At 36.5% G+C, this 22482-nt stretch overlaps 3 protein-coding genes across 3 annotated transcripts; 1 reads left to right on the plus strand and 2 right to left on the minus strand.

The window, feature by feature from the left end:
* Window positions 1-75: 75 nt before the first annotated feature.
* On the minus strand, window positions 76-6565 carry LOC133858467 (NADH dehydrogenase [ubiquinone] flavoprotein 2, mitochondrial). Its single transcript, XM_062293938.1, has 10 exons — window positions 6407-6565; window positions 6259-6297; window positions 6045-6110; window positions 3791-3907; window positions 1602-1679; window positions 1400-1505; window positions 1233-1279; window positions 843-920; window positions 674-739; window positions 76-525 (listed from the first exon to the last, which is right to left on the minus strand). The coding sequence occupies exons 1-10, from the start codon at window positions 6461-6463 to the stop codon at window positions 418-420; spliced, it is 762 nt and encodes a 253-aa protein (XP_062149922.1). The 5' UTR covers window positions 6464-6565; the 3' UTR covers window positions 76-417.
* A 2451-nt stretch (window positions 6566-9016) lies between these two features.
* Window positions 9017-13994, minus strand: LOC133858473 (chaperone protein dnaJ C76, chloroplastic). The gene is made up of 4 exons (XM_062293943.1): window positions 13590-13994; window positions 11766-12022; window positions 10553-10736; window positions 9017-9789 (listed from the first exon to the last, which is right to left on the minus strand). Exons 1-4 carry the CDS (start codon window positions 13935-13937, stop codon window positions 9148-9150), a joined length of 1431 nt encoding a protein of 476 aa, XP_062149927.1. The 5' UTR covers window positions 13938-13994; the 3' UTR covers window positions 9017-9147.
* A 1798-nt stretch (window positions 13995-15792) lies between these two features.
* On the plus strand, window positions 15793-21969 carry LOC133870754 (ATP-dependent Clp protease proteolytic subunit 2, mitochondrial). The gene is made up of 3 exons (XM_062307962.1): window positions 15793-16202; window positions 16670-17097; window positions 21647-21969. The coding sequence occupies exons 1-2, from the start codon at window positions 15890-15892 to the stop codon at window positions 17086-17088; spliced, it is 732 nt and encodes a 243-aa protein (XP_062163946.1). The 5' UTR covers window positions 15793-15889; the 3' UTR covers window positions 17089-17097; window positions 21647-21969.
* Window positions 21970-22482: the final 513 nt, after the last annotated feature.

Genomic DNA, 22482 nt, shown 5'->3' on the forward strand with positions numbered 1-22482 from the left:
ACATAATGCATGAAACTTCTGCTTGTTTGCGTGTAGCAATTAAAATTATGGCAAATGAGATTAGAAACGAAAGGAAAAACCTAATGAATCGCATGATTTAAATGCATTCAAGTCAATTTTTTACATTTCATCCTCGACGTTAACAGCGAGAGGGAGTCTTGGTGCTTTACTAAGGCAATTGTTCAACCATGTATAAAGTTTATCAAAGCAGACGTTTCCACTCATCTGCTGGAAAGTAAATGAACCAAGTTATGACTTGAATGTTGTATAGAACAACATTTACCAGATACGTACTGCCACTGGCATGGGAATTCTAAAATGGTTGAGGATCTAACAGATTCAACGAAAGCAAACTCATGGAAGCCTGAGAATATCCAAGCTTTACATTATTTGAGACAATAAATTAATACCGTGACTTTAGCAGGCATCAAGATCTCGGCATGGAGGTGGCTTGGGCTCACTCAACAAAGTAGTATTCCCTCCTTCTGGTCCACATCTAACGCGCTGTGGATTTTGTGTACCGGGCTGAAACGTAGGTCAAAAATTAGTCATTCTATGTAGCATCGTCATTAGGCAAATGAGAACTAACGTTTTTGGAGTGAAGCAAAAACTCAAGTTTAGGAGGGCAGATAAAAAACAAAAACAAAAATTATCCCAAGCCCAGTTGCCTTACCGGTAGCTTCTCCCCCCTTCTTAACATTTCAACAATCTCAACAACTCGCTTGGGGGTAACATCTTCCTGCAATTAACAGAAAAGCCTCGTAAATTCTAAAAGTTCCCAATCATTTGAGCTAAAAAAGTGACAATGATTTGGCAAAAACAAAGGATGATCATGCACCCACATAGTAATTGTAAGTATATCCAACGGATCCATTAGAGTAATCAGCCACTGTAATCATGGGGGCATTCACGCAACATCCCTGCAGAAAACCAACAATTTGTATCACACCTTGCTTTGTATTTAAAAATGAGTCACTGATGACAAGAGTATTTTATTCTCATTTTTTTTTATTGATGTAAAAAGCAAAAATATATATTATAAAAGCTAGTAACTCTTGGTCCCATTTGTGTCCAACCATCATCAACTTAAAATTTGCCGGCTTGAGTTTTTTCTAAACATTAAAAATTGGTTGTCCTCCTAATTACAGAATTAATTCAAGCAAAACTAGTGTAAAAGGCTACTGGCCTCCTCAACAGGTTTGGATCAGTGAACAGTTGACACAAAGACTCACCATGCATTCCATTTCTCCAACAGAGAACAGACCATCTTTAGTTACTTCTGCACATAACAAATACTAGAAGCTTATTCTTCAAATGTTGTTAACTTCAAATACATTCACGAGGTTTGGTGAAATGTACGACAAGAGAAATTAGAGCAAATACTTTGTTTACTACTTACCATTGCGCTTCACTCCAAGGTGTTTCAGTAAAGCATCTTCAATTTCTCGAGAACCACGTATCATACAGGGTGTCGTGCCACAAACCAACAGGTGGTACTTGCCAACCTGCAAAAACAAAAATGTTCACACGGGTAAACATCAACTTTCAAATGGAACTAGGTCGCAGAAGTATTAAAATCTTAATAAAGAAATATTAATCACCTTCGTTCGATTGAACATTGAATAAAATGTTGCAACCTCATATACACGGATCGGAGCAACTTCTATAACCTTAGCTACCTGAAGCATTCATAATACAATCTCATTACATAATTATTCAAATATCCTCCAACAGTTATAACACTCTGTTCTGTCACATGAAGTTTGATAAGAACCTATAATGTAGCAAGATGATGAAAAATACCATAGAAGCAGTAGAAATATATGCGATTCTCTGTACAATCAGAATTTCATTTGAGGGAGAAATTGTTTACATGAGAAGCACATAATGCAAAACAGGGAGATATTTAAAACGGAAATTAAGTATGGCTGACATTAACACTAGTGCGCCAACAGATTCTTACCATAAATGAAAAGATGTAGACAACCACCAAACTAAATGTTATTCGACTTTGTATTGGCAGCTTATGTACTGAAGACATATAAGGGTAACTAGTCTGTGGCTAATTTAAGTTATGTAAACACAATTACGACACCAACTCAATTATCATTATCCAAAAATGCAATGGAAGGGGGTCTGACTTAAAAAGGGGGGACTTGCTTTATGCATACTACACAATTCCTTAGGTGTACTAGCTTGATTAACCCTCAGATCTAATTTCTAAAATATGCACAAGATGTGAGCGTCGTATGCCAACACAGAGCACACTTGTGGTTCACAAAATTTCTTTTATTATAAGGATCACACAATTGGTATTCTTGTTTGATTTCATAACTGAAGCTTACAGCAATGGCCTTATATCCTCAGTTATGTAGTTTGAACCCTACTCCAATAGTCTTAAACAAAAATTCCAAATTCTATTGGAAATTACAACTTGAATCTTTGCCAATATCTACATTAATTTGAGATATCCACATTACCTGTACATGACAAGGTATGCCCTGACTTGAACTAGATATCTTCCTAAACAGAGGAGCCCTCTGTCAGTCCACTCTGCCCTTGTTCATCTATCCGACAGAAATCTCTCTCTCTCTCTCTCTCTCTCTCTCTGAAGAAATTATTTGCCTGATGGAAGTAATCTGTTTACTAAGAGGTTGAAAGATCTGAGATTTTCTGTTACATGATATCAGAAAGTAATGTTCTTCATATTTTTCTCTAACAGGCTGCCAAAAATCCTTTGTCATGATTCATTTTCCAGGTTGTATTCCATAATTAATCATCAAAACGCGTTAAATGGAGCCTCCATATCACATTTATATACTTTCAGATTAAGATATGGCACATTGATCTGATCAGGCAGAAAGATTAAAAATTTATGGCTTTCGCTAAATTTCAATTCAGGAAAAGTTGAGGCTCATATTTAGCTATTTGAGAGAGAGGGGGGAGGGGGGGGGGGGGGGGGACATAGGGCTGATTTGTCTAAAAATGTAATGTAGACCGGGTAAATGTAATTTAGTCATGTTATCTTATGGCTTGGCAGAGACAAAGAAGGGGCAGGTGCAGAAGGCGCTGAATTGGAATCTGGTAAAAAAACATTTATTCAACCAATACTTACCCAAAATAAACAGGGAGAGAGAGAGAGAGAGAGGGGGGGGGGGGGGGGGAGGGGAGGGAGGGAGAGATTTGCTGTGTGCGCACGACAGCTCTTGACATTGTACCAATTGCTAACAACAATAAGAGGAAGGGAAGTAGATTAGAGATATCATCATGCCAATTGCTCCATTTGCTTTGAAGGTTCCACAAGAAGTGAAAACTTAGTAGCACTTTGACTGTACTAAAGGTTCCACAAGAGGCTGAAAGAAGAGAGACTGAAAGAGAAAGCAAATGGCCCCTTCTTTTTCTTTTTTCTTTCTTTTTTATTTTTCCTTTTTTGTGTAAAACTACATAAAGAAGTTGTATGGTAAGATGTAAGTCACTTATCAAAAAAAAAATGGTAAGATGTAAGTCAAAAGATTGGAAGGTGGTCAAACACAAGACATCGTTCCACCTTTAGATATCAAGGAAACCAACAATGCAAGAACTATGTCAGTTAATCCCATCCCTATATATGACTATTATACTTAACTTTCTAAGTCTACAGAAATAATATTCAGGCAAGAGGAATCACTGAAGATTGCCTGTATGTACTTTCTAATTCCAAACAAATCCATGCCAGATCAGATATAATAATATATGTATGTACTTATAGAGATACAAATAGAAAACTCTTAAACGAGTCATTCCAACATACTGCATTCATAGCTGAAACAGGGAGCCATCCTCCATGCTGCTGTTGTGCAAGATCTAGCAGAGGAATCACTGCAGATTGCTTGTAGTTTGACGGATAGTGAGATATTATTTCCTTTGCCTGCAAGTGCATAAGCTAAAATTCTTAAGGCAAGATTAAAAAAAAAAAGGAAGAAATCTTACATACACCAAGCAACATCATCAGCCACTGAGTTAAATAGGTTGTGTGAAGCTATGTAGCAGCTCTAGATTGAATTCAGGATCATTGTCTTCATGACGTCAGATATAAATTGGAGGATTTCAATCTTTTATTTTCCTTTTATGTAAATGATTAACCTAGATGAAAGCCCGAAATGCCTTCCAAAATTGTTTACTATCACACTGCAATGGCCAGGCACATAGGCTAGTTCACGAACCATGAAACATGAGAAATTGTTCAAAATAAAGGATAAGGAGGAAAATAACTCAAGGCTTCAAGCTGTATTAGAAGGTAAAATTACTCAGACTTACAGCTGTCTTAAAGGGTTCAAGGTCTTGATAAGCAGAAACTGTTTAAACAACAAATGCACTCAAAACCAGTTAGCTTTAGGGTGAAAAAGGCTAAAAAATCATTTCTCCTTTGCTTTACTGTCTGGTAATGTGACACAGCCCAGACTGGGCCTGCTTGGGCAAAAAATTAATCGCCACTTAGGCTAAGGTTTAAAGGGGGTGGGATAATAAGCATGACTGCATGATTTTGAGTCTAAGTAACCAAAGCATAAAGAGACTGCGGGAGTCTTGGGGAGAGACTAAGAAATAAAGATGACCTCTACGTAAATATGGAAATATGTACTGTTCTTGTACCTCTTAGAATTCGAAGTTCATTGAAAAAAAGAAAAGAAAAAGGTGTAACTAAAAGGTTGATAAGACTCATATCTAGAGGTTGGGCATATCAAACCAGTTTGCATAAATATTTTATTAGAAAAGGAGCCAAACAAAAAACAGATCTGTGGTTAAAGAAAGCTCCCAGAAAAGATGAACCATATAATTTTTCAACCATTCTTAATTCAACAATCAGTCAGAATCCAAGAAGTGGCAGGTTCAAGCTCAAACACCACATTCATATTTATTTTATTGATTGATGCATCGCACATGCACTTAGCATGTCTTAGACCACGACCTCACCCTCTACCTTGTTCTTATAAGGGATAGAGGTGCCATATGAGTTACTGAGTTAGTATGCATGGGGAAAACACGGAATTGATATATTTTACATTACATTTTACAAAAATGTATAAGCTGAATGTAATAGGCATTTTTCTGGAATCCTGGTGCTTTGTTTTGTAATTCTTGGCAAAAGGCTCATCTGTACTTTTCCAATGAAATAATAGAGTTGAGTTTGTGTTAGTAGTAAGGGATTTCACAATGTGACTGAAGTTCAAATAGGCTAGCCAAGTCAATCAGCTTGAGTGCAGGCTCCAGCATGGCCAGAAACAGACAAATCAGGCCTGAACAGGTATGTAAACCTCACCCATAGCTTGGGCTTGGCTTGAGCTCAATAAAAATAACGGAGCCAAGTGTGGAAACACACAACACTCAGCTTGCCCCAGCTTGTTTTACCTTCCAGGGACGAAATGCTAATTGTTTACAGTAGCTCTCAAAACAGTATGATACAGTCACCAAAACTAACAAAACAACGAGTTATTATAATAACAATGTAACCATAGCCTTATGATACGGTCACCAAAACTAACAAAACAACGAATAATAACATTGCCCATAGCCTAAACTTCAAGCACAATCACTCCCTTCTATTCTAAATATCAGCATTCGGTCACCTGGGAATGGCCAGCTACAGAGAGGTCGAAGACTAACATGATATGGACGATTCAGTCTTCATATGAGCACCCGCTAACGAAAACTATCCTTAATTACAATTTTTCCATTGAAATATACCGCAAACAACAAAATATCAATGACCCAATGCCAATAATTGGAACAGGTAACAGTTCAAGATAAACATGCATAGCAAAAGGTAAATTTACACGCAAATGTTAGTTATGAAGAGATCCAGTAATATAAGAGCAAAGCAAAGAAAGGTTTCCAAACTAGATTTTTACGAGCAAAATGGCATTGTTCAACTAATACGAAATACAGGTAAACGGAGACTTTTTTCTTTATTTATTTATTTTTGTGCATATAGTACACTAAAAATAAACAATAAGAAAAAAATCAAAATAAAGATAAAAAAATATTCTCATCGACTCTCATAATTTTACCTTCTCTTTGTTTGCATCAGAGAACTCCCACGGAAGGTCCGGATTGTTATCCGGCGAATCAAGGTGCTGCTCAATCAATATGCATAAATAAATACAAAAACTTAATCAATTCAATAATGAAATTAACCAAATAGAAATTGAATAATTAGATTACTAAAAATGAAGAAATTATTTGGATTGGAGGAATGAAAGGATTGGGAACTAAGTAACTCACGTAGTTGAGAGCAGTGGAGAAGGATCGCGACGATAATGGCTGCAGTAAAAATAGGAAGACTCAAACGGAAATGAAACCAAGCGATGCGATTGGATGAGAGGAAAACGAGAGAAGAAAAAGCGAGAAAATGAAGAGGACAGAAATTAACCTGACGGAAAAGCTGACGGATCTCGAGCAGACGGTTAGCGGCGAGGCGAGCCAGCATTTTCTTCCGAGACCGGTGAGGCGAGCTGAGCTTAGCCAAGAAAGTGAAAGAGATCAGAGAATCAGACTAAACTCTTCGGAAAAAGCCTATAGCCGGTTGGTATTTCAACCAAGAAAAATAAAAACAAAAACAAATATTTAATCTGGGCCGAATTGAGTAGGCCCAAAAAGAAAAGAAAAAAATGATTTTTTTTTTTTTTTTTTTTTTTTTTTTTTAGAGCTTGGGTAAGTGTTTTATATAAGAGAGCCCCTTCTATCAGGCAAGGACAGAAAACCCTTGTTTTTCTGCCCACCAATTACATTTTGACACGTCACAAAATTAAGAGACCCTTTTATTAATTTTGCAAGCCACCCTTTTATTAAGAGATCGCCCCTGCCCAAGCAGCAATCCGCCACAGCCAAGTCGGACGCCGCCGGCACCGCCCAGGCCAGACCACGGACCAGCTGCCACCGACCGGGTCGGAACACCAGCCAGGCCAAAACCAACGCCCGTAATGGACCTGCTGCCAGCAGCGCCCAGGCCGGAACACACCGCCAACTCTCGAGTCGGAACACGCCACCAACTCCTGAGTCGGAACACGCCACCAAACGCTGCTCCTCCTACGGATCGACATCCACCCGGCCGACGGAATGGTTCGCCCAAAGGCCACCCCCAAGTTCGGGCCAACCCCAGACCTCGAGGGTGGCCGCGCAGGGCCAAGGGTGGCCATCAGGCCAGCCCTAGATGGATCTAGGGTTGGCCCGAAGGCCACCCCCAGACCTCGAGGATGGCCGCGCGGCCGCCCCATGGACCGGGGGTAGCCGTGCGGCCACCCCCCAGTGGCCGAGGGTGGCCGTGCGGCCATCCCCGACCAACTTTGGGTCCAAGAAGTTCGTCTTCTCCTTCCCGTATAGGGACTACCCACCACGTTCGTCTTCTCTTTCAAGTTCCGACGCCGTGGAGTCACCGATCCAGCTGTGGAGCTGCCGCCGAGCTCGAGGTCTGGCGTGGCCGCGTGGGGCAGTGGCTGGGAGGAGGATTTTTGGTTTTTTTTTTTTGGTTTTTTTTGGTTTTTTTTTTTTTTTTTTCTAAAGACTAAAACTCTAAAAGAGTGAAGGAATGAGAATGATCCGGTGTTTTTGCCTACACTTTCATTTTTGTGTTTTTTTTGTTTCATACTGATATGTCAACTTGCTATCGGTAGGCAAAAGGGTGGTGGTTGCCACCACCGAATAGAAGTTATTCCCTTTATGAGAATAATTCCAATAAAGTATCCATAAAATTATAAATTTGTCAAATGTGTGGTAATCGTCATAAATTTTTGTAACAAGAACAAAGATTGAATTAATAAAGGTGGGAGAAGCATCAGGTAACAAATAGAAATAGTAAAAAATATACCATAAATAAGAAGGTGAATATAATATGATTTTAGAGAAAAATAAAGTTTTCCTCTTAATTAGGGTGGAGGGAATGTTTTCAATTCAATCTATTAAACTAATATTTATTTTTAAAACATATGATTCTCACGTATATTTTTAATAAGATTAATAAAGCAAGTGACTTTTGTTGAGGTTTTTTTTCTTTTTTCTTTGTCCATGTGGCACGATCTTACGGGACTCAAGTTAAATCATAATTTTTGGCTAAAGTTTCTTTAAAAAGAGCCCACAATATCTCTATAACAATATTTACATTTTATTGGGCTTATGACAAATGTCTTTAATTAACTGAGTTTATGGTCTACAAGAGAATGAGAGTAAAAGTCATAGCAATCTCTTCGCATCAACATTAAGAAATAATTATTAAATAAAAAAATATTTTATAACATTACTCATCCTAAAAATATCTCTTTTCTTTTACTCATGTATAAGACAAGCGGCTCTCTCTCTCTTCTATCTCTCTCCAACCTTCAGTCATAGCAATCCCCTCCCTCATGTTTGAACGATTTTTCCTCAGAATCATTCAGCCACCCCCGCCCCCACAATGTGGGGAAAATTTTGTCAGCTTCGTTTAGCGTTTTATATCATTTATCTAGAGAATCCATAAAATTGTGAAAACTGTGATGTTCATCATAGTTTTTTGTAACAATAAACATAATTTTTGGATATGAAGGAGTTAAAATGTAGAAAGAACCATAAGATAACATGAATAGATAATAAAAAGTAATTAGTAAATAATGACTGAAGAATGACGTACATTATGGTATAATAGCAAAAACATAATACATATGATCGAGTTAAAAAGAAAAAATTCCCATAAAATGAATCCCAGATTAGTTGGGATTTAGTGGTCCAAAAATCCTTCTCAGTTGCACATTTCAATGAGAAATTCAGGCAAAAAAAAAAAATAGTCTTGCAATTTTTGTTCTTCTTCTTCTTTTCTTTTCTTTTTTTCTTTTTTTAATTTTTTTTTGTTTTTCATTTTGGCACATGCATATGTATAATCTAGTGTATTCACTCTCCAATATATGCCTATGAACGAAATTTACTGGTATATATAGGCTAGCTAGTAGCTCATTCCCTCCCATAAAAATTGAAAAAGAACAATGATGAAATTTGTGACATAATAAACCATGTCTTGTTGAATACTGGGCAAGAACTTCCCCAAATTATTGTTTGGTATTTCTACTATATATTATAATTTAATATCGTACTTATATACAAATGCATGCATTTCACATGCATTTACCTTTTTATATATATAACTTGCTATTGTCTATTTTGAATGGCTTCCACGAGTACTTCTGTTATTGCCATCCCAATGATGAACCACGTAATCCCTGCTAATATAACCGGTAACCAAGAGCTGTTGACAATGCCCAGCGCCAAAGAACCGCCTATATGTTCTTTTACTCCCCCAGTAGCCCCTTCTCCAACCTGTAGCCGAACTATAACCGAAGCAATCACTGCTGCTATGGCTGGAACTTCCCATATCATGGGTTTCTTCTTCTTCTTCTTATTGTCATTTACTCTATAGTCTCTATACTCTGTTTCTTTGCCTTCTTTAGTAGGTGAAGGTTCTGAGTTATAAGCTGCAGAATTGGAGGTGTCTTCCGTTGAAGCTGGAAGAGCAAGGACTGATGGAATCCAATACTCCTCGTCGTTGTCTATGTACTTTGATGGGATTCGGCGAGTGGATGATGTGCTCTGTCTTGCCCGCTTTCTTGCAGCTACAGCATCTCGAAGCTTGTCGATGTTTGGGTGTGTAGACTTACGTGAAACGCATATCAGGTTTTTTGGTGACTCTGATGTGCGTCCATTGGCATTAGGTGATTGCCAGTATAACCAATTTGAAATAGATCTAATTGCTTGCATTGCTGCCATTGTTGCTTCTCTTTGGAGGTCTGTCTCCTGAATTAATATAAGTGTTTTATCATCAGTTTTCAGTTGTGCTCAAACAGAATTAGGAGTCAGTATAACCAGTACAAATTCTACTAGGAGACTGTTTAATTATATTAAGCCTGTTTGGGATTACATAATGAAGCTAAAAATTACTTTTAGTACTTAAGAAGCCGTGTCAAACAAAAAGCTAGATTTTATTTGGAAAAAAAATAAAGTTTTTTCTAAAAAAACTTTCCCTTTTTTTTTCCTCTAAAAAAGCCCCAAAATATTGGGTTTTGGGAGAAGCTTGAAAATGAAGCTTTTTTTAAAAAAATTCTTTCAGATTTTTTCTAAGGATAATTGCACTACTGGTCTCTGGGGTTGGCCTAAATTACGAATCACTCCATGTGGTACAAAGAGTTCATGGAAGATTCTTGTGGTAAACTATAATTACGAATCACTCCCTAAACCCATTTTTTGTCCACAAAATTAACAGAATTCGTTAGTTTGCCACGTCATATAAATAGTGAGACAACCTCTAAATATCATTTGTATTCTAATCTACTAATGGACTTTGTTTACTTGGTGGACGGAAAACAAGTTTAGGGAGTGATTTGTAATTATAGTACCACAGGTGATTCGTAATTTAGGCCAACCCTAGGAACCAGTGGTATAATTATCCATTTTTTCTATAGACAAAAGTTTTATTTTCCGATGCAATCTCAAACGGACTCTAAAATTCCATGCATGTTATAGATGATCAGTAGCCATCAAACATTGTGTGGGAACTGACCTTAGAATGTTGTGTAGAAGCTTTTTCCGTTGCATCCTGGAATCTGGTCTGGAATTTGTTAACTTCTACGAAGATGTTTGAGGCACATGTTCCCGCTGCATTACCCGTGCCCACTCTTACATTGCCACGTGGCTGTTTGGACATTAAGAATTCTAGAGCTGCTAGGTTCGACCTCTCCACCATCCTGTTATTAATTATAAGAACGATATCAAATGGAAATTAGAAAAAGTTATAACTCCTATATATTTCTTTAGCTTACTGATCATCTCAATATCAAATGGAAATTTTTGCACTCCTTTTCCTCAGTAGTAACTTCTGCAATGAATTGATTTTATCTATTTCTTCTTAGGTGCGAAAACAATTATTTTAAAACTTTTGTTAAATTCATTACTTGAACTGCATGAGATGTGACATGTGAGTTTATCAATAAATACATCTGCTATGCTTCCTCAATGTATTTAGGCACACAATGGAACAGAAAAAAATTGGAAATATATCATCATCACTCCATGTAGCCCTAATTCTGGAGGTTTATCGGAGGAAAATGATGTTCATATATACTCCATACATTTCTTATATATGGTAGGATGTGATGTGATGTGACATGTGAGTTTATTAATTAAGCTGGTGAGCTTCTACTGAGTTGGTGAGTTTGAGAGTTTCTCGAGAGTGTATTCTTGCATGTTATATTGATGTATTAGTTAGTTTTCTAATAAAAAATCTTGTCTTTATTTTGAGTGTTCATCCTTCTTCTTCTTCTTTTTTGGACAATCAACATGATAATTTTTGCATTTAAAGTATATAATACTGGCTGGTATATCATGACAAGCATGCAAAAATCGCCAAAAAAAAAAAAAAAAAAAAGGACACTAAACACTTGGTGTCGTCGTTTAAGAAACGACGCCAAATAGCACTTTTTTGTAGTGACTATATATATTTCTTTCTCCATTACTCGATCGACTTCCAAACTTATAGAACTCCAATTTCCAGGACAAGACAAATACTATTCTTCAGTTTAATCCAAGTCTCCAAAATTAAGCTTGGGGAAATTTGGATCTCTACAGCATTAATTCCTAACACCTTGTCTTTTTCAATTAGATAGATAGCCATGATATCTCATACTGCTAATAAATGATAGTTAATATGCAGGTAGATATACCAAGAACTTTATTGAAGATAAGACACTGAAGCAAATGGAGAGTAAGATACTCACGAGATGCAATCAACTGGACATGTTGCTATGGCCTCTTGGATCTTGTGCTCAGGATCAGCCCACTGTCCAACAACCCTTGCTCTTCCATAAACCGATTCAATAGCAAAGGTCTTTTCAGCAAATAAGGCACATTTTAAGCAGCCGACACACTTGACTTCATCAACAAATACTGCTCTTTGCTCGGTTTCCGATCCACACCACACTGAGTATATAGGTTTGCCTGTATAGCCTCTTAGTTCTGCAATTTTGGCATGCTCCTGCATCACCCCTTTCAAAGTCAAAAGGAATTCTTAAGGAATTACTTGAAAATTCATACTTCTGCAGATAATTACCATACGGATGTATTGGATTTCAAATACATTCCTAAACCAAGATCTCATGCTAAACAATTGAAGAAAATAGTGAAAGAGACATACGTGCAGCCATCGAAGACAAAGCGCAGCGGTTGTTTGTCTTCCACGTCCTAAACCCGGCCTGTCTCAGGTTTTTCCACATGGATCTCATGATCCTTTCAAATTATCTGTCCAAATTTGAGAGAATTCGGATATATAATTGTGATAGACCACTTATGTGACCTACTTGACCAGATAAGTAATTGGACAGTCCAATTTTTATTTGGTCAGGTGGATCCCATAAGTGGTCTTTCACAATTACCTATTTGAATTCTCTCAAATTCGGACAAATAATTTGAAAGGATCCTAATCTTTTTCGCACAATAATGGTGGGATGTCTATGACTGAGTGTAAGAGTTTGGAGTGGAGACCTTAACACATAATGATAAAACCCTAATTCTAATAAAATGGAATTAAATGAGCCCTTAAATTGGTCTCTACACATAGGCGCGTGACAAAACAAAAAACGTTCTTCTAGAAACGTGTTAAATGGCCCGATCTTGTTACTGCATTTCTCACACTTAATGGGCCTTACTAACATCACTAATACTTTATTTGGCAATTGTATATAATTATATGATCTATATAGGCCCCGAAAGACCTTTGCTATTGATTGTGCTTGAGAGTTTACTAACGTTTCAAAATGTATGCGAAATGTACAGTCTTTATAGTTGTTAAGAGGTTAAGATTTGAACTGTAGTATACGTGATTCTTCAAAATTAAATTAAGGGAAAAAAATTGTAAAATCAATTATTATGGTTGGCCTAAATTACAAATCGCTCCATGTTGTTTTTAAGTGATTTCAGACGTATATGCCAAAAATAATAATTTAATCACTAGAGTCAAATTTCGTTGAAACACTTGACAAGATTCCTATAGATGCTACATCAATACCAATAAAATGACAATATTTGTTATTTTTTTTATTATTATTTTTTTTCAATTTCAACACTCCGTTAAGAATTTTCGTTAAATCCTGTTAAAATTTTCAAAATAATTTTTTTTTTTTAAAAAATATAAAAATATTCAAAGATTCGGGATTGGTATTTTACAAATTTCGTTAAATCCTCATAATTTTTTTTCTTAAAAAAGAAGAAGAGTATTTTAAAAATTTTAACACATATCCGTTAAGATTTAATAAAGAATTATAACGGACGGTTGAAATTTTAAAAAAGAAAAGAAAAGAAAAATTAATACACTAAATTGGTATTTTTTAAAGTTTAACGATATGATTGTAAAAGTGATGAAAGATCGGCCGAATAGGGATGGGTGATAAGTGAAGTTTTTTTTTAAAAAAAGAAAAAAAGAAAAAAAAAAGAAGGTATTATCCATTTTGATTGGTTCGGATAAAAATGACAAAAAGTAATTAGCTTACTCATTAAAAAAAGAAAAAGAAAAAGTAATTAGCTAATTCGTTTAGTACCGCACATACCTTATCATAGGCTGAACGTGAATTTGGATCGGAGAGGATAGAGTAAGCTTCATTGAGTATGATAGCCATGTCATGGCCTGCCGGGCCGGCGATGTCCGGGTGGCACCGCTTCTGCAGCATCCGATACGCCGTTTTGATCTGCGAGTGCTGAGAAGAGCTATCTATGCCAAGAAGATCGTAGAGATCAAAGTCGATGATCGAAGATGAAGCTTTGCATGCTATGGAATTACCGTACGACTTTCTAGTACTACTTGCATTGAACGGAGTACTGAAAGTTTTTGGGCTTAACTTGTTTGTTGTGATTGAAGCAGTGGGACTAGTGTATAGGGGAAGGCACGCAGTAGACATTTTCTTCCTCAAAGGTTAGGACGAGATAGCTAGTGCGAAGAGAGAGAGAGATCCAGAGCTTTGTAATTTTAGAACATGAGAGATATTTGTGTACCCCATTCCATAAGATATTTTCAGCATTCAATTGACATTTTTTACCTATTCGTATAAAGTAGTAATTTTAATGATGCAAGTTTCCCTTTGGGAGAAAAAAAATATCAAAAGGTTAAATTTAAGAGGAAAATTTTCAAATTCTAAAACATTTTTTTTTTCCCTGTATACACACAATACTCCCGCCAGTATTTTATATTTCACATATTAATAGTTTTTAACATTTTATGGTACGTAATTTTTTTTTTTTTTTTTTAAAAACCATCTATAAGTTTTAAAATTTTTCTATAAAAATTAATGATTAGAATGTTGTATCTACCTATCAAGAAATATTAGAAGATTATAATTTGTAGGCCTCGTTTGGTTCGTGGAATATGCTGCTAAAATGGAATGGCCATTCTATAAGAATAATTATTCTTTAGTTTGGTAAGGGTATATTTCATAGAATAGCTATTCCCTTTTACGAAGATGAATACAATTAGAGGAAAAGCTCAACAAGAATGAGATTCTTATATATATATATATTATAGGATATTATTTCTTGAAAAGATTATGGAGAATATAGGAAACGCAAGGAAAAAAAAAAATTGGACTTCATGCCGTGATCGCAACAATCAGGGGCGGAGCCACACTATGCTTGGGCCCCCCCAAGCCAAAGGGCTCCCCCAAAAAAAAAAAAAATCTAAAAAAAGAAAAAGAAAAAATATTAACCCTCTTCTTTAAAAAATTTGTAGTTTTGACCTCCCCAAATTATTTTTTTTCAATTTAGCCCCCCCAAAGCTTAAAAGTTGGCTCCGCCCTTGGCAACAATTATATATTTGAAACTTATTTTGTCTCGTTTCTAAAGTGCTAAAGGATATTGACGAAATAGTTTTCTAGCTATAAAGAAGCCCTATAAATCACTCTATAGTGAATTAAAACACCTGAATGAGAATTGCATAAAAGAAAGTTGTAAAGAAAAAAATAGAAAAGTTATATGCTTGTGTGTCTATGCATACGACCGAATGGCCATATATATATATATATATATATATATATATATATATATATATATATATATATAATAATAATAATAATTTTTGACACATATATCAATCCAAAATCATTTGATCCAATGATCACAAATTATAACAGCCAAATCCAACTTAAATACCATATTAATCTCTCCCAACAACTATAAAAACGTTTTTAGATTTTCTTTAATTTCACACTTGAAACAGCTAACTTAGCTGACTGAGGTTCTTCTAAGCCTTCTACTGAGGCTTTTGGGTTTTTGTATGAGGCCGAGATGCATCAATTCAGTCGACTAAGCTTTAATTATTGGTCAATCGAGACCAAATATGACCATTGTGGTAGTTCGTCCACACTATATATGCTAGAATGGGTGGTTCATGTAGGTGCTTTGGGGTGGCTTAGTTATCTCATATTTTAAGGGTTAATATTCTTTCAAATTATCTGTTTGAATTTGAAAAAATTCAGGTATGTGATTATGAGATACCACTTACGTGACTCACTTGACTGGATAAATGGTTAGGCAATACAATTTTTACTTGGTCAAATAAGTTTCATAAGTGATTTTTTACAATTACTTGTTTGAATTCTTTTAAATTTGAATAAATAATTTGAGAAAATCTAATCATTGTTTTAGTTTATTTTTGTATAGGAAGCTCTCGTAACATTTTAATACAATTATTCAAAAACAAAAAAAAAATTTAATACAATAATTATTATTATTATTATTTTTGAACTCCTCTCAAAGACTCAAACACGCGAGGAAAGAAGTAATGAACCCTATGTCCCTGTTCATTTCATTGCTTTCTCAAAGATCCACTTCCTCTCTCCACTGAGCCAATCCCATTGCGATGAGGAGCCTAACTTCAAGCGCCAGACTCCTCGCAACCGCGGTATCCTCGAGGGGATCCACATGGACGTGGTCTCACCAGCCGGTGCGCAGGTACGGCCTGATTCCCATGGTCATAGAGCACTCGTCACGAGGCGAGCGAGCCTACGACATCTTCTCCCGCCTACTCAAGGAACGCATCGTCTGCATCAACGGGCCCATCTCCGACGATACTGCGCACGTCGTCGTGGCCCAGCTCCTCTTCCTCGAGTCCGAGAACCCCTCCAAGCCCATCCACATGTACCTCAACTCCCCCGGTGGCGCCGTCACTGCAGGTCACCCATTTCTATGCTTTCTAATCTCTTATATTTCACACTGGATCAAAATTCGGACCTTATTACTTAATGGGTCGTCTTGTTGAGTAGGTTAAATAATGATTCTGGATAATGTATACTTTACCTGATTTCCATAGTTTTAACAATCCAATTAAGTTGCTCAAATTGTTACGATATAAACGAGAGTTTAGCTGAATGTTGAACATCGTCGCCGTGAATTGTTTTGCTGGTCGCTGGTTGTTCTTGGACCTAACGCCATCTCCTTTTGATAAACAAGTAAAAAAAAAAAACAAGTAGTGGTATAGAGTGAGGACACGGGCCATTACTGAGCAGGTTTTTGAGTTTTGTTCACCTATAAAGATGAGAGAAAAAAAGAAAAAGAAAAAAGACATATGAGATGATGGGCTTTAACCAAGTTTTCCCCTATTTATTACTTGTCTTTTGATTTCTTGGATTGGATTATACAGGTCTCGCAATTTATGATACTATGCAGTATATCCGGTCTCCAATCAATACAATTTGTTTGGGCCAAGCGGCATCAATGGCGTCTCTTCTTTTAGCTGCAGGGGCCAAGGGCGAGAGGCGGGCACTCCCAAATGCGACAGTTATGATTCATCAGCCTTCGGGAGGGTATAGTGGGCAGGCGAAGGATATAACGATCCACACGAAGCAGATTGTTCGGGTTTGGGATTCGCTGAATGCCCTGTATTGTAAGCACACAGGGCAGTCACTAGAGGTAATTCAGACGAATATGGATAGGGATTATTTTATGACGTCAGGTGAGGCCAAGGAGTTTGGGATTATCGATGAGGTTATTGATCAGAGACCATTGACTCTGGTCACTGATGCTGTTGCTAAGGAAGGAAAGGACAAAGGCTCAAGTTAGGATTAGAGGGTAAGAACTTAGTGAGAAACGTCGTTGTTTTGAAATTTCTTGTAAACTTTCCTAGAATTATGTGATAGTCAGTCTTATCATATCATTTCTGGATTCCGGCATGATTTTTGTCTTGTTTATGAGGATTGTTAGGATTGACCATGTAAATTACGACTTTTATTTGCTTCATTTCAATTTAAAGAGATGATGGTTTTTTTATTAAATTACAGTAGAAATTTGAAGGTTTTCATTAATTCGGGAGTTGTTAGGTTGGAGTTTGTTGGTTTATTTTATATTGACATATATGTGAAAGCGGTTGTGACTTGTGATATCCCTTATGTGTAGTGTGTACAATTATGAAAGTTTAAATCAAACTTTGAACTTGGTAGTCTGCAATTTTTTGAAATAATCTGTTTCTTTATAAATTTCTCATTTAAAAGCCCATGAGTGGCTTGTTTGTTTGGTAGATGTCTAATGGTTTTCGAATGGAAATAGGGGCAGGCAACTTGTAAGCTATATTTTGTAGTTAATCTTGTGATCTTATGACGATTCTCTCAATTTAGCTTATGTTCTTTTCCTACTTGGGTAAATATATGATCATGAGCACATAGGAGATGAGGTTTTTGCAAGTCCCCCCCTCTTTGTAACACCCTTATCCTATATTGGAAAGATGAGGAGTAGCTCACATATAGTGGGTGGTTTATGAAGATAGTCATGAGTGTTAAGTTTCACATTGCCTAGTTACTAGGTGAAACTGAGCCTTATAAGGGATTCTAAGGAAGCTTCAAATTGACTAGTCCTTTTGGGGTGATTGCGTAGATGTGGCTAACACTTTTTCCTAGATATGGCTAGCACTTTTTCCTCAGTCGTTACGGACCCCTCCCCCCCCCTAGCTTTTCTATTTCTTTTGCTTTTCTGTCAATTCTTGTGTAATTATTTTTAGTTGTTTACTTGAAGAAAGTGGCAAGCATATGGATTGGTACAACATAATTTGGTTTGGAATGATTATTCTTGAGCTTGTAAATTAGCGTAAATGCAGACCTTAAGTTGGGAATTTGGTATGTGCTTTGGTTGCTTGTACATGTTACATGCTGGCTTGCATATGAGTGTATTGACTGTTCATATACACTATTGATTGCTGCCATATGCTGGCAATCATTTTATACCTATATATAGTGATTGTATGTTTGATTAGCATCACAACTGTGTATGGACTGATATGTGTTTCAACATGTGAATTGTCATTAAGCTTCTATTTTTATGACAGTACTTTAATAGGAATAGTATGCATTTTCACAATAAAATAAAATAAAATAAAATAGGAATAGTATGCATGAGTTAGTTCAGTCTTAGTATTTTAGGTCTGGGCACTGTGTAGATTAGGAAGTTGCCAGAAAATTTTCATGTTCCTCAGGCATAAGTACTAGGTGTTGAGTCAACTTGGTAGGGCTTATATTAGGGCATTTGCAGACCCCAATGATCATCTTAAAGTGGCATCATTAAAGATACTCGTAGTTGATGAGTTTTGGGCAGTTCTCGTTTCAGTTTGGTCTAAGTCCATATTGGGGATTATGGTGGCCAATGTACCATATTTCCTCGCGTTCTTTTTATACCTTTTCCTCATTGTAAGTACTACTTTTTTTTGTTTGTATTGCTTCTTATTTGGGTACTTTATTTCTGAGTCCCTCATTTTCCGGTCATTTGTGTAGTTGGTTGTGTGGAGGAGAATAATGAGGTTGTACATATCAAAACAACATTTACTTATGGGTTGATGATGAGGATATGGAAGAACTCTGAGGCAATAGGTTCCATCACTGGGTCTATGGAATAAGGCATGAAGGTGCATTTTTCCCTTTCCATAGAATCGGGACTGTGTCTCAATCTCCTCCTATGTGCAAAATCTGAGGGACTAGTTCTTAGGGAGATTTGTGTTGGGCTGCCAAGTGCAAGCAGACAGGTTTGAGTCTCGAGAGTGGTCACCTCATGGAAAAATGTTGAAGGGTAGACTGTATCCAAGTCATTCCTCCTAGAACACCACTTATGTGGAACCAATGCTGGGCAGTGGCCCTTTTCTGTTGAGATGAATGCTTAATGTTGGGAGATATTGGATAAGAAGTTGGTGTTTAGAGTTTATTTAACAAATGCAGATGATGGATTGTGTAGAGTAGCAAAAGAGAGGAGTATTTAGGATATGTGTTTTTAGGATAATTATGTCATCCAAACATTTCTTCCCCCACCCCCCGGTTTCTTTTTCTCTCTAATCAGAAGGAAAATCCATGTGGGGCATGCTTGTGGTTTGTATATGAATGTAGAGAGAGAGGGAGGGAGGGAGGGAGGGAGGGAGGGAGGGAGGGAGAGAGAGAGAGAGAGAGAGAGAGAGGAGGGAGGGAGGGAGGGAGGGAGGGAGGGGGGGGGAGGGAGGGAGGGAGGGGGGGGAGGGAGGGAGGGAGTGAGAGGGAGGGAGGGGGGGGGGGGGAGGGAGGGAGGGGGAGGGAGGGGGGGGAGGGAGGGAGGGCGGGGGGTGGGGGGGAGGGAGGGAGGGAGGGAGAGAGAGAGAGAGAGAGAGGGAGAGAGAGAGATGTGAATGTATACGGTGAGACGGCATTACACCTAGGTTTTTATTTTCACTTATTTTCGCCTATCAAAACATCTCCCAGAGAGAGAGAGAGAGATGTGAATGTATACGGTGAGACGGCATTACACCTAGGTTTTTATTTTCACTTATTTTCGCCTATCAAAACATCTCCTGTTTTTCTTTTTTTTCAATGCCATGATTGTTGCTTACCTTTAGAGAACTTTCTGTAGACATAAGAGAGCTATGTTGGAAGGATTGCTTTTGGGTGCTTGTAATGTAGTTATTAAACTTAGAGTTGTATTTCTTTTTCTCCTTTCTTGGTGTAATAATTTAAACCCCACTTGAGAAATTGTTGCTTGGACATAGTTATATGGTAATCATACTGCATTTATGTTTTGTTGTACAATTGCTTTTTGGTACAGTTTTGTATAAATTAGTGCTGTATTACCTTTTCTTGTAACTAAAATATATTCTAGAAGCACTTATCAAAATATATATTCTAGACACACTTATCAAAATATAGAGCCCATTACATTAGAAAGAAATATCTCAGACCAGTTTTGTTATACATGAAAATTATTTATCGAGCGGCCAATTTGAAAAAAAATTAGTGTTTGGATCTTTTGCATTACGTTCTATGGGGCTTTACGAATGTATGGCTTTCTGCTTGGCTTTAGTTGAATGGAGTTTTTATTTTAATGTTCTCTTCAGACTTTAATAATATGAGGTTTAAGATCGTAATTTGTTATCTGTTTCCACCTTTTCCTAAGACTGATTGTTCTCCTTATGGGTTTGTGTTACTTTGTTATATTTTGATTCGAATTTCGGAATTCATATGATTTTGTTAATGACGTAGTAGTATTAACAGAATTGGGGATTTTGTTGATTTGGGTTTGTCATGCTTATGGGGGCTTTGGTTTCAAATTATTTGTCATGCTTAGAGGGAGGCTCTAGCCTCTAGCTGAATCTTCTTCCAAATAAACCACAGAATAGAGCCCTAATTTTCTCAATCTCAGCGTCTCTATAATTAAGGTTTCCAAAGACAATTTTTCGACAATTAAGTTTAGGAACTTAGGGCTTTTTGATTTTGCTTTGATTTGGCTTATGCGTACACAGACACGTTCTACATATGTATTAGCTTGTGCATTTTTGTTTTTGGTTATGATTTAGCTGAAAATGACAAATTTTGTGCATGAATGTGTATTGGTTTGATTGGTTTGATGTCTGCACAATTTGAAGCTAGTATATGGGCTTGTTGGTTTGGTTGTTTATTAATGTTTTTTCTTGAATTCTGAAAGCATATACATAAATTCAGTCATAGCAGTCGTGAACTCCTACATGCTATAGGTGGTTCTAAGTGAATTGTGTGTTTCTATGGATGCTGGAGCTAAACTAGTTTTTGTTTTAATGTCATATATGCTTGGACATTACTTACTCTCCTCTTCCTTTTCTTAAGAAACTCTAGTTCCTCAGTGTTCAGTATATTGTGTTTGAATATTTTCAAAGACTAAGGATACATTTGGTACGTGGAATAACTATTCCATTAAAAAAAATGAATAGCTTTTATTTGGAACAGAAGAATGTTGAATAGAATAGCTTTAGTGTTAAGAGTATATGATAAGGCTCTAACACTTGGAATAGTTATTCCCATTATGCATAAGGGAATGCATATTCCTTAAATTGAGGAATAACTATTTCTCTCGTTGAGAGGAACGTTTACCAAACGTATTTAATTATAGTTTAACAAACCATAACTTCTTAAACATGCTGCACTTGCGTTTTAATGCAATAGGTATACCAATGCATTACAGTTTTGTACTTGTATATTATATATCTTGTGATCATATATATAAAATATATTTTTCCAGTTTTGTGTTAATGATAGTTGGATAATCTTACCAGAGTCCATTGTCTTCTGATGTTAATGGTTTTTGCTGGGGGGGCATCATTCCTTTTTGGCTAATATCTGATGTATTTTTGTCCCTGGTGATCTAGGAAGAAATGCAACAACTTAACAGAGCAATTCCAAGATGGCTACCTTTAGTTTCCTCTCGATTGTGGTTTGCTTCTCAGTGGCCGGTTTGCAGTTCTGGCATCTGAAGACATTCTTTGGGAAAAAGAAGCCTCTCTAATTTTGTCTCCTAAAAGTCGTTAGTTCATTAGTTGTATGATTATATTTTGTATTTTGTATTTTGTATTTTTTTTTTAAAATGTTTTGTGGGCTCGATATGATCACCAAAGGATTAATTGGACTATAGGTACCATCCATGAAGTCGTTTTTAAACAATTCTCAACAAGTCCTTGTTATTGAATTTGAAGTTGATGGCGGTAGTTTGTAGAAAACAACGTTCTTTCAAAATGCACGGTGGATTTGTTATGATATTTGGGTTTATGACTTTATGTGGTTAGACCGTTAGAGTCAGTTTGCGGGTACAAAATCTGGAGGAAAATCTGGAGGAAGAGGAAGGTATACAAGAAAAAAAAAAAACAATTGGAGAACTTCAAAACTGTAAAGGATTTTGCAATTATCATATCGAATTATCAAAATGTTCAATGCCGGGTTTTTAATTATCAGCTCTTTTTAATTTTATTATTCTGTTAAGCTTTTTTGTTAAATCGGAGGATGTCAAAATAATCAAAATATTCTTGTTTCTAAATAAAAAAAACCTAACTCCATTTGTTGAGTCTCTTCTTCTTCTTCTTTTTTTTTTTTTTTTTTTTTTTTTTTTTTTTTTTTAAATTTTTAAAATTAAGGCTAAATCAGTAAATTTTGCAGGAGTACGAGGGGACATTTCATTCATTTGATTTAATCATAAACCCTAACGGTAGGG

This window comes from Alnus glutinosa, chromosome 1 (genome assembly GCF_958979055.1).
Source record: "Alnus glutinosa chromosome 1, dhAlnGlut1.1, whole genome shotgun sequence".
Taxonomy (NCBI): Eukaryota; Viridiplantae; Streptophyta; class Magnoliopsida; order Fagales; family Betulaceae; genus Alnus; species Alnus glutinosa.

Coding starts and splice junctions, on each gene's coding strand:
- LOC133870754 (XM_062307962.1), top strand. CDS start 15,890: ATGAGGAGCCTAACTTCAAGCGCCAGACTCCTCGCAACCGCGGTATCC. Junction 16,203..16,669: donor CGGTGGCGCCGTCACTGCAG/GTCACCCATTTC, acceptor TGGATTATACAG/GTCTCGCAATTTATGATACT.
- LOC133858467 (XM_062293938.1), bottom strand. CDS start 6,463: ATGCTGGCTCGCCTCGCCGCTAACCGTCTGCTCGAGATCCGTCAGCTT. Junction 1,680..3,790: donor CTGTTTCAGCTATGAATGCA/GTATGTTGGAAT, acceptor TGAATGCTTCAG/GTAGCTAAGGTTATAGAAGT. Junction 921..1,232: donor TTGGAGAAATGGAATGCATG/GTGAGTCTTTGT, acceptor GGTTTTCTGCAG/GGATGTTGCGTGAATGCCCC.
- LOC133858473 (XM_062293943.1), bottom strand. CDS start 13,937: ATGTCTACTGCGTGCCTTCCCCTATACACTAGTCCCACTGCTTCAATC. Junction 10,737..11,765: donor TGTCCAGTTGATTGCATCTC/GTGAGTATCTTA, acceptor AATTAATAACAG/GATGGTGGAGAGGTCGAACC. Junction 9,790..10,552: donor CTTCTACACAACATTCTAAG/GTCAGTTCCCAC, acceptor ATATTAATTCAG/GAGACAGACCTCCAAAGAGA.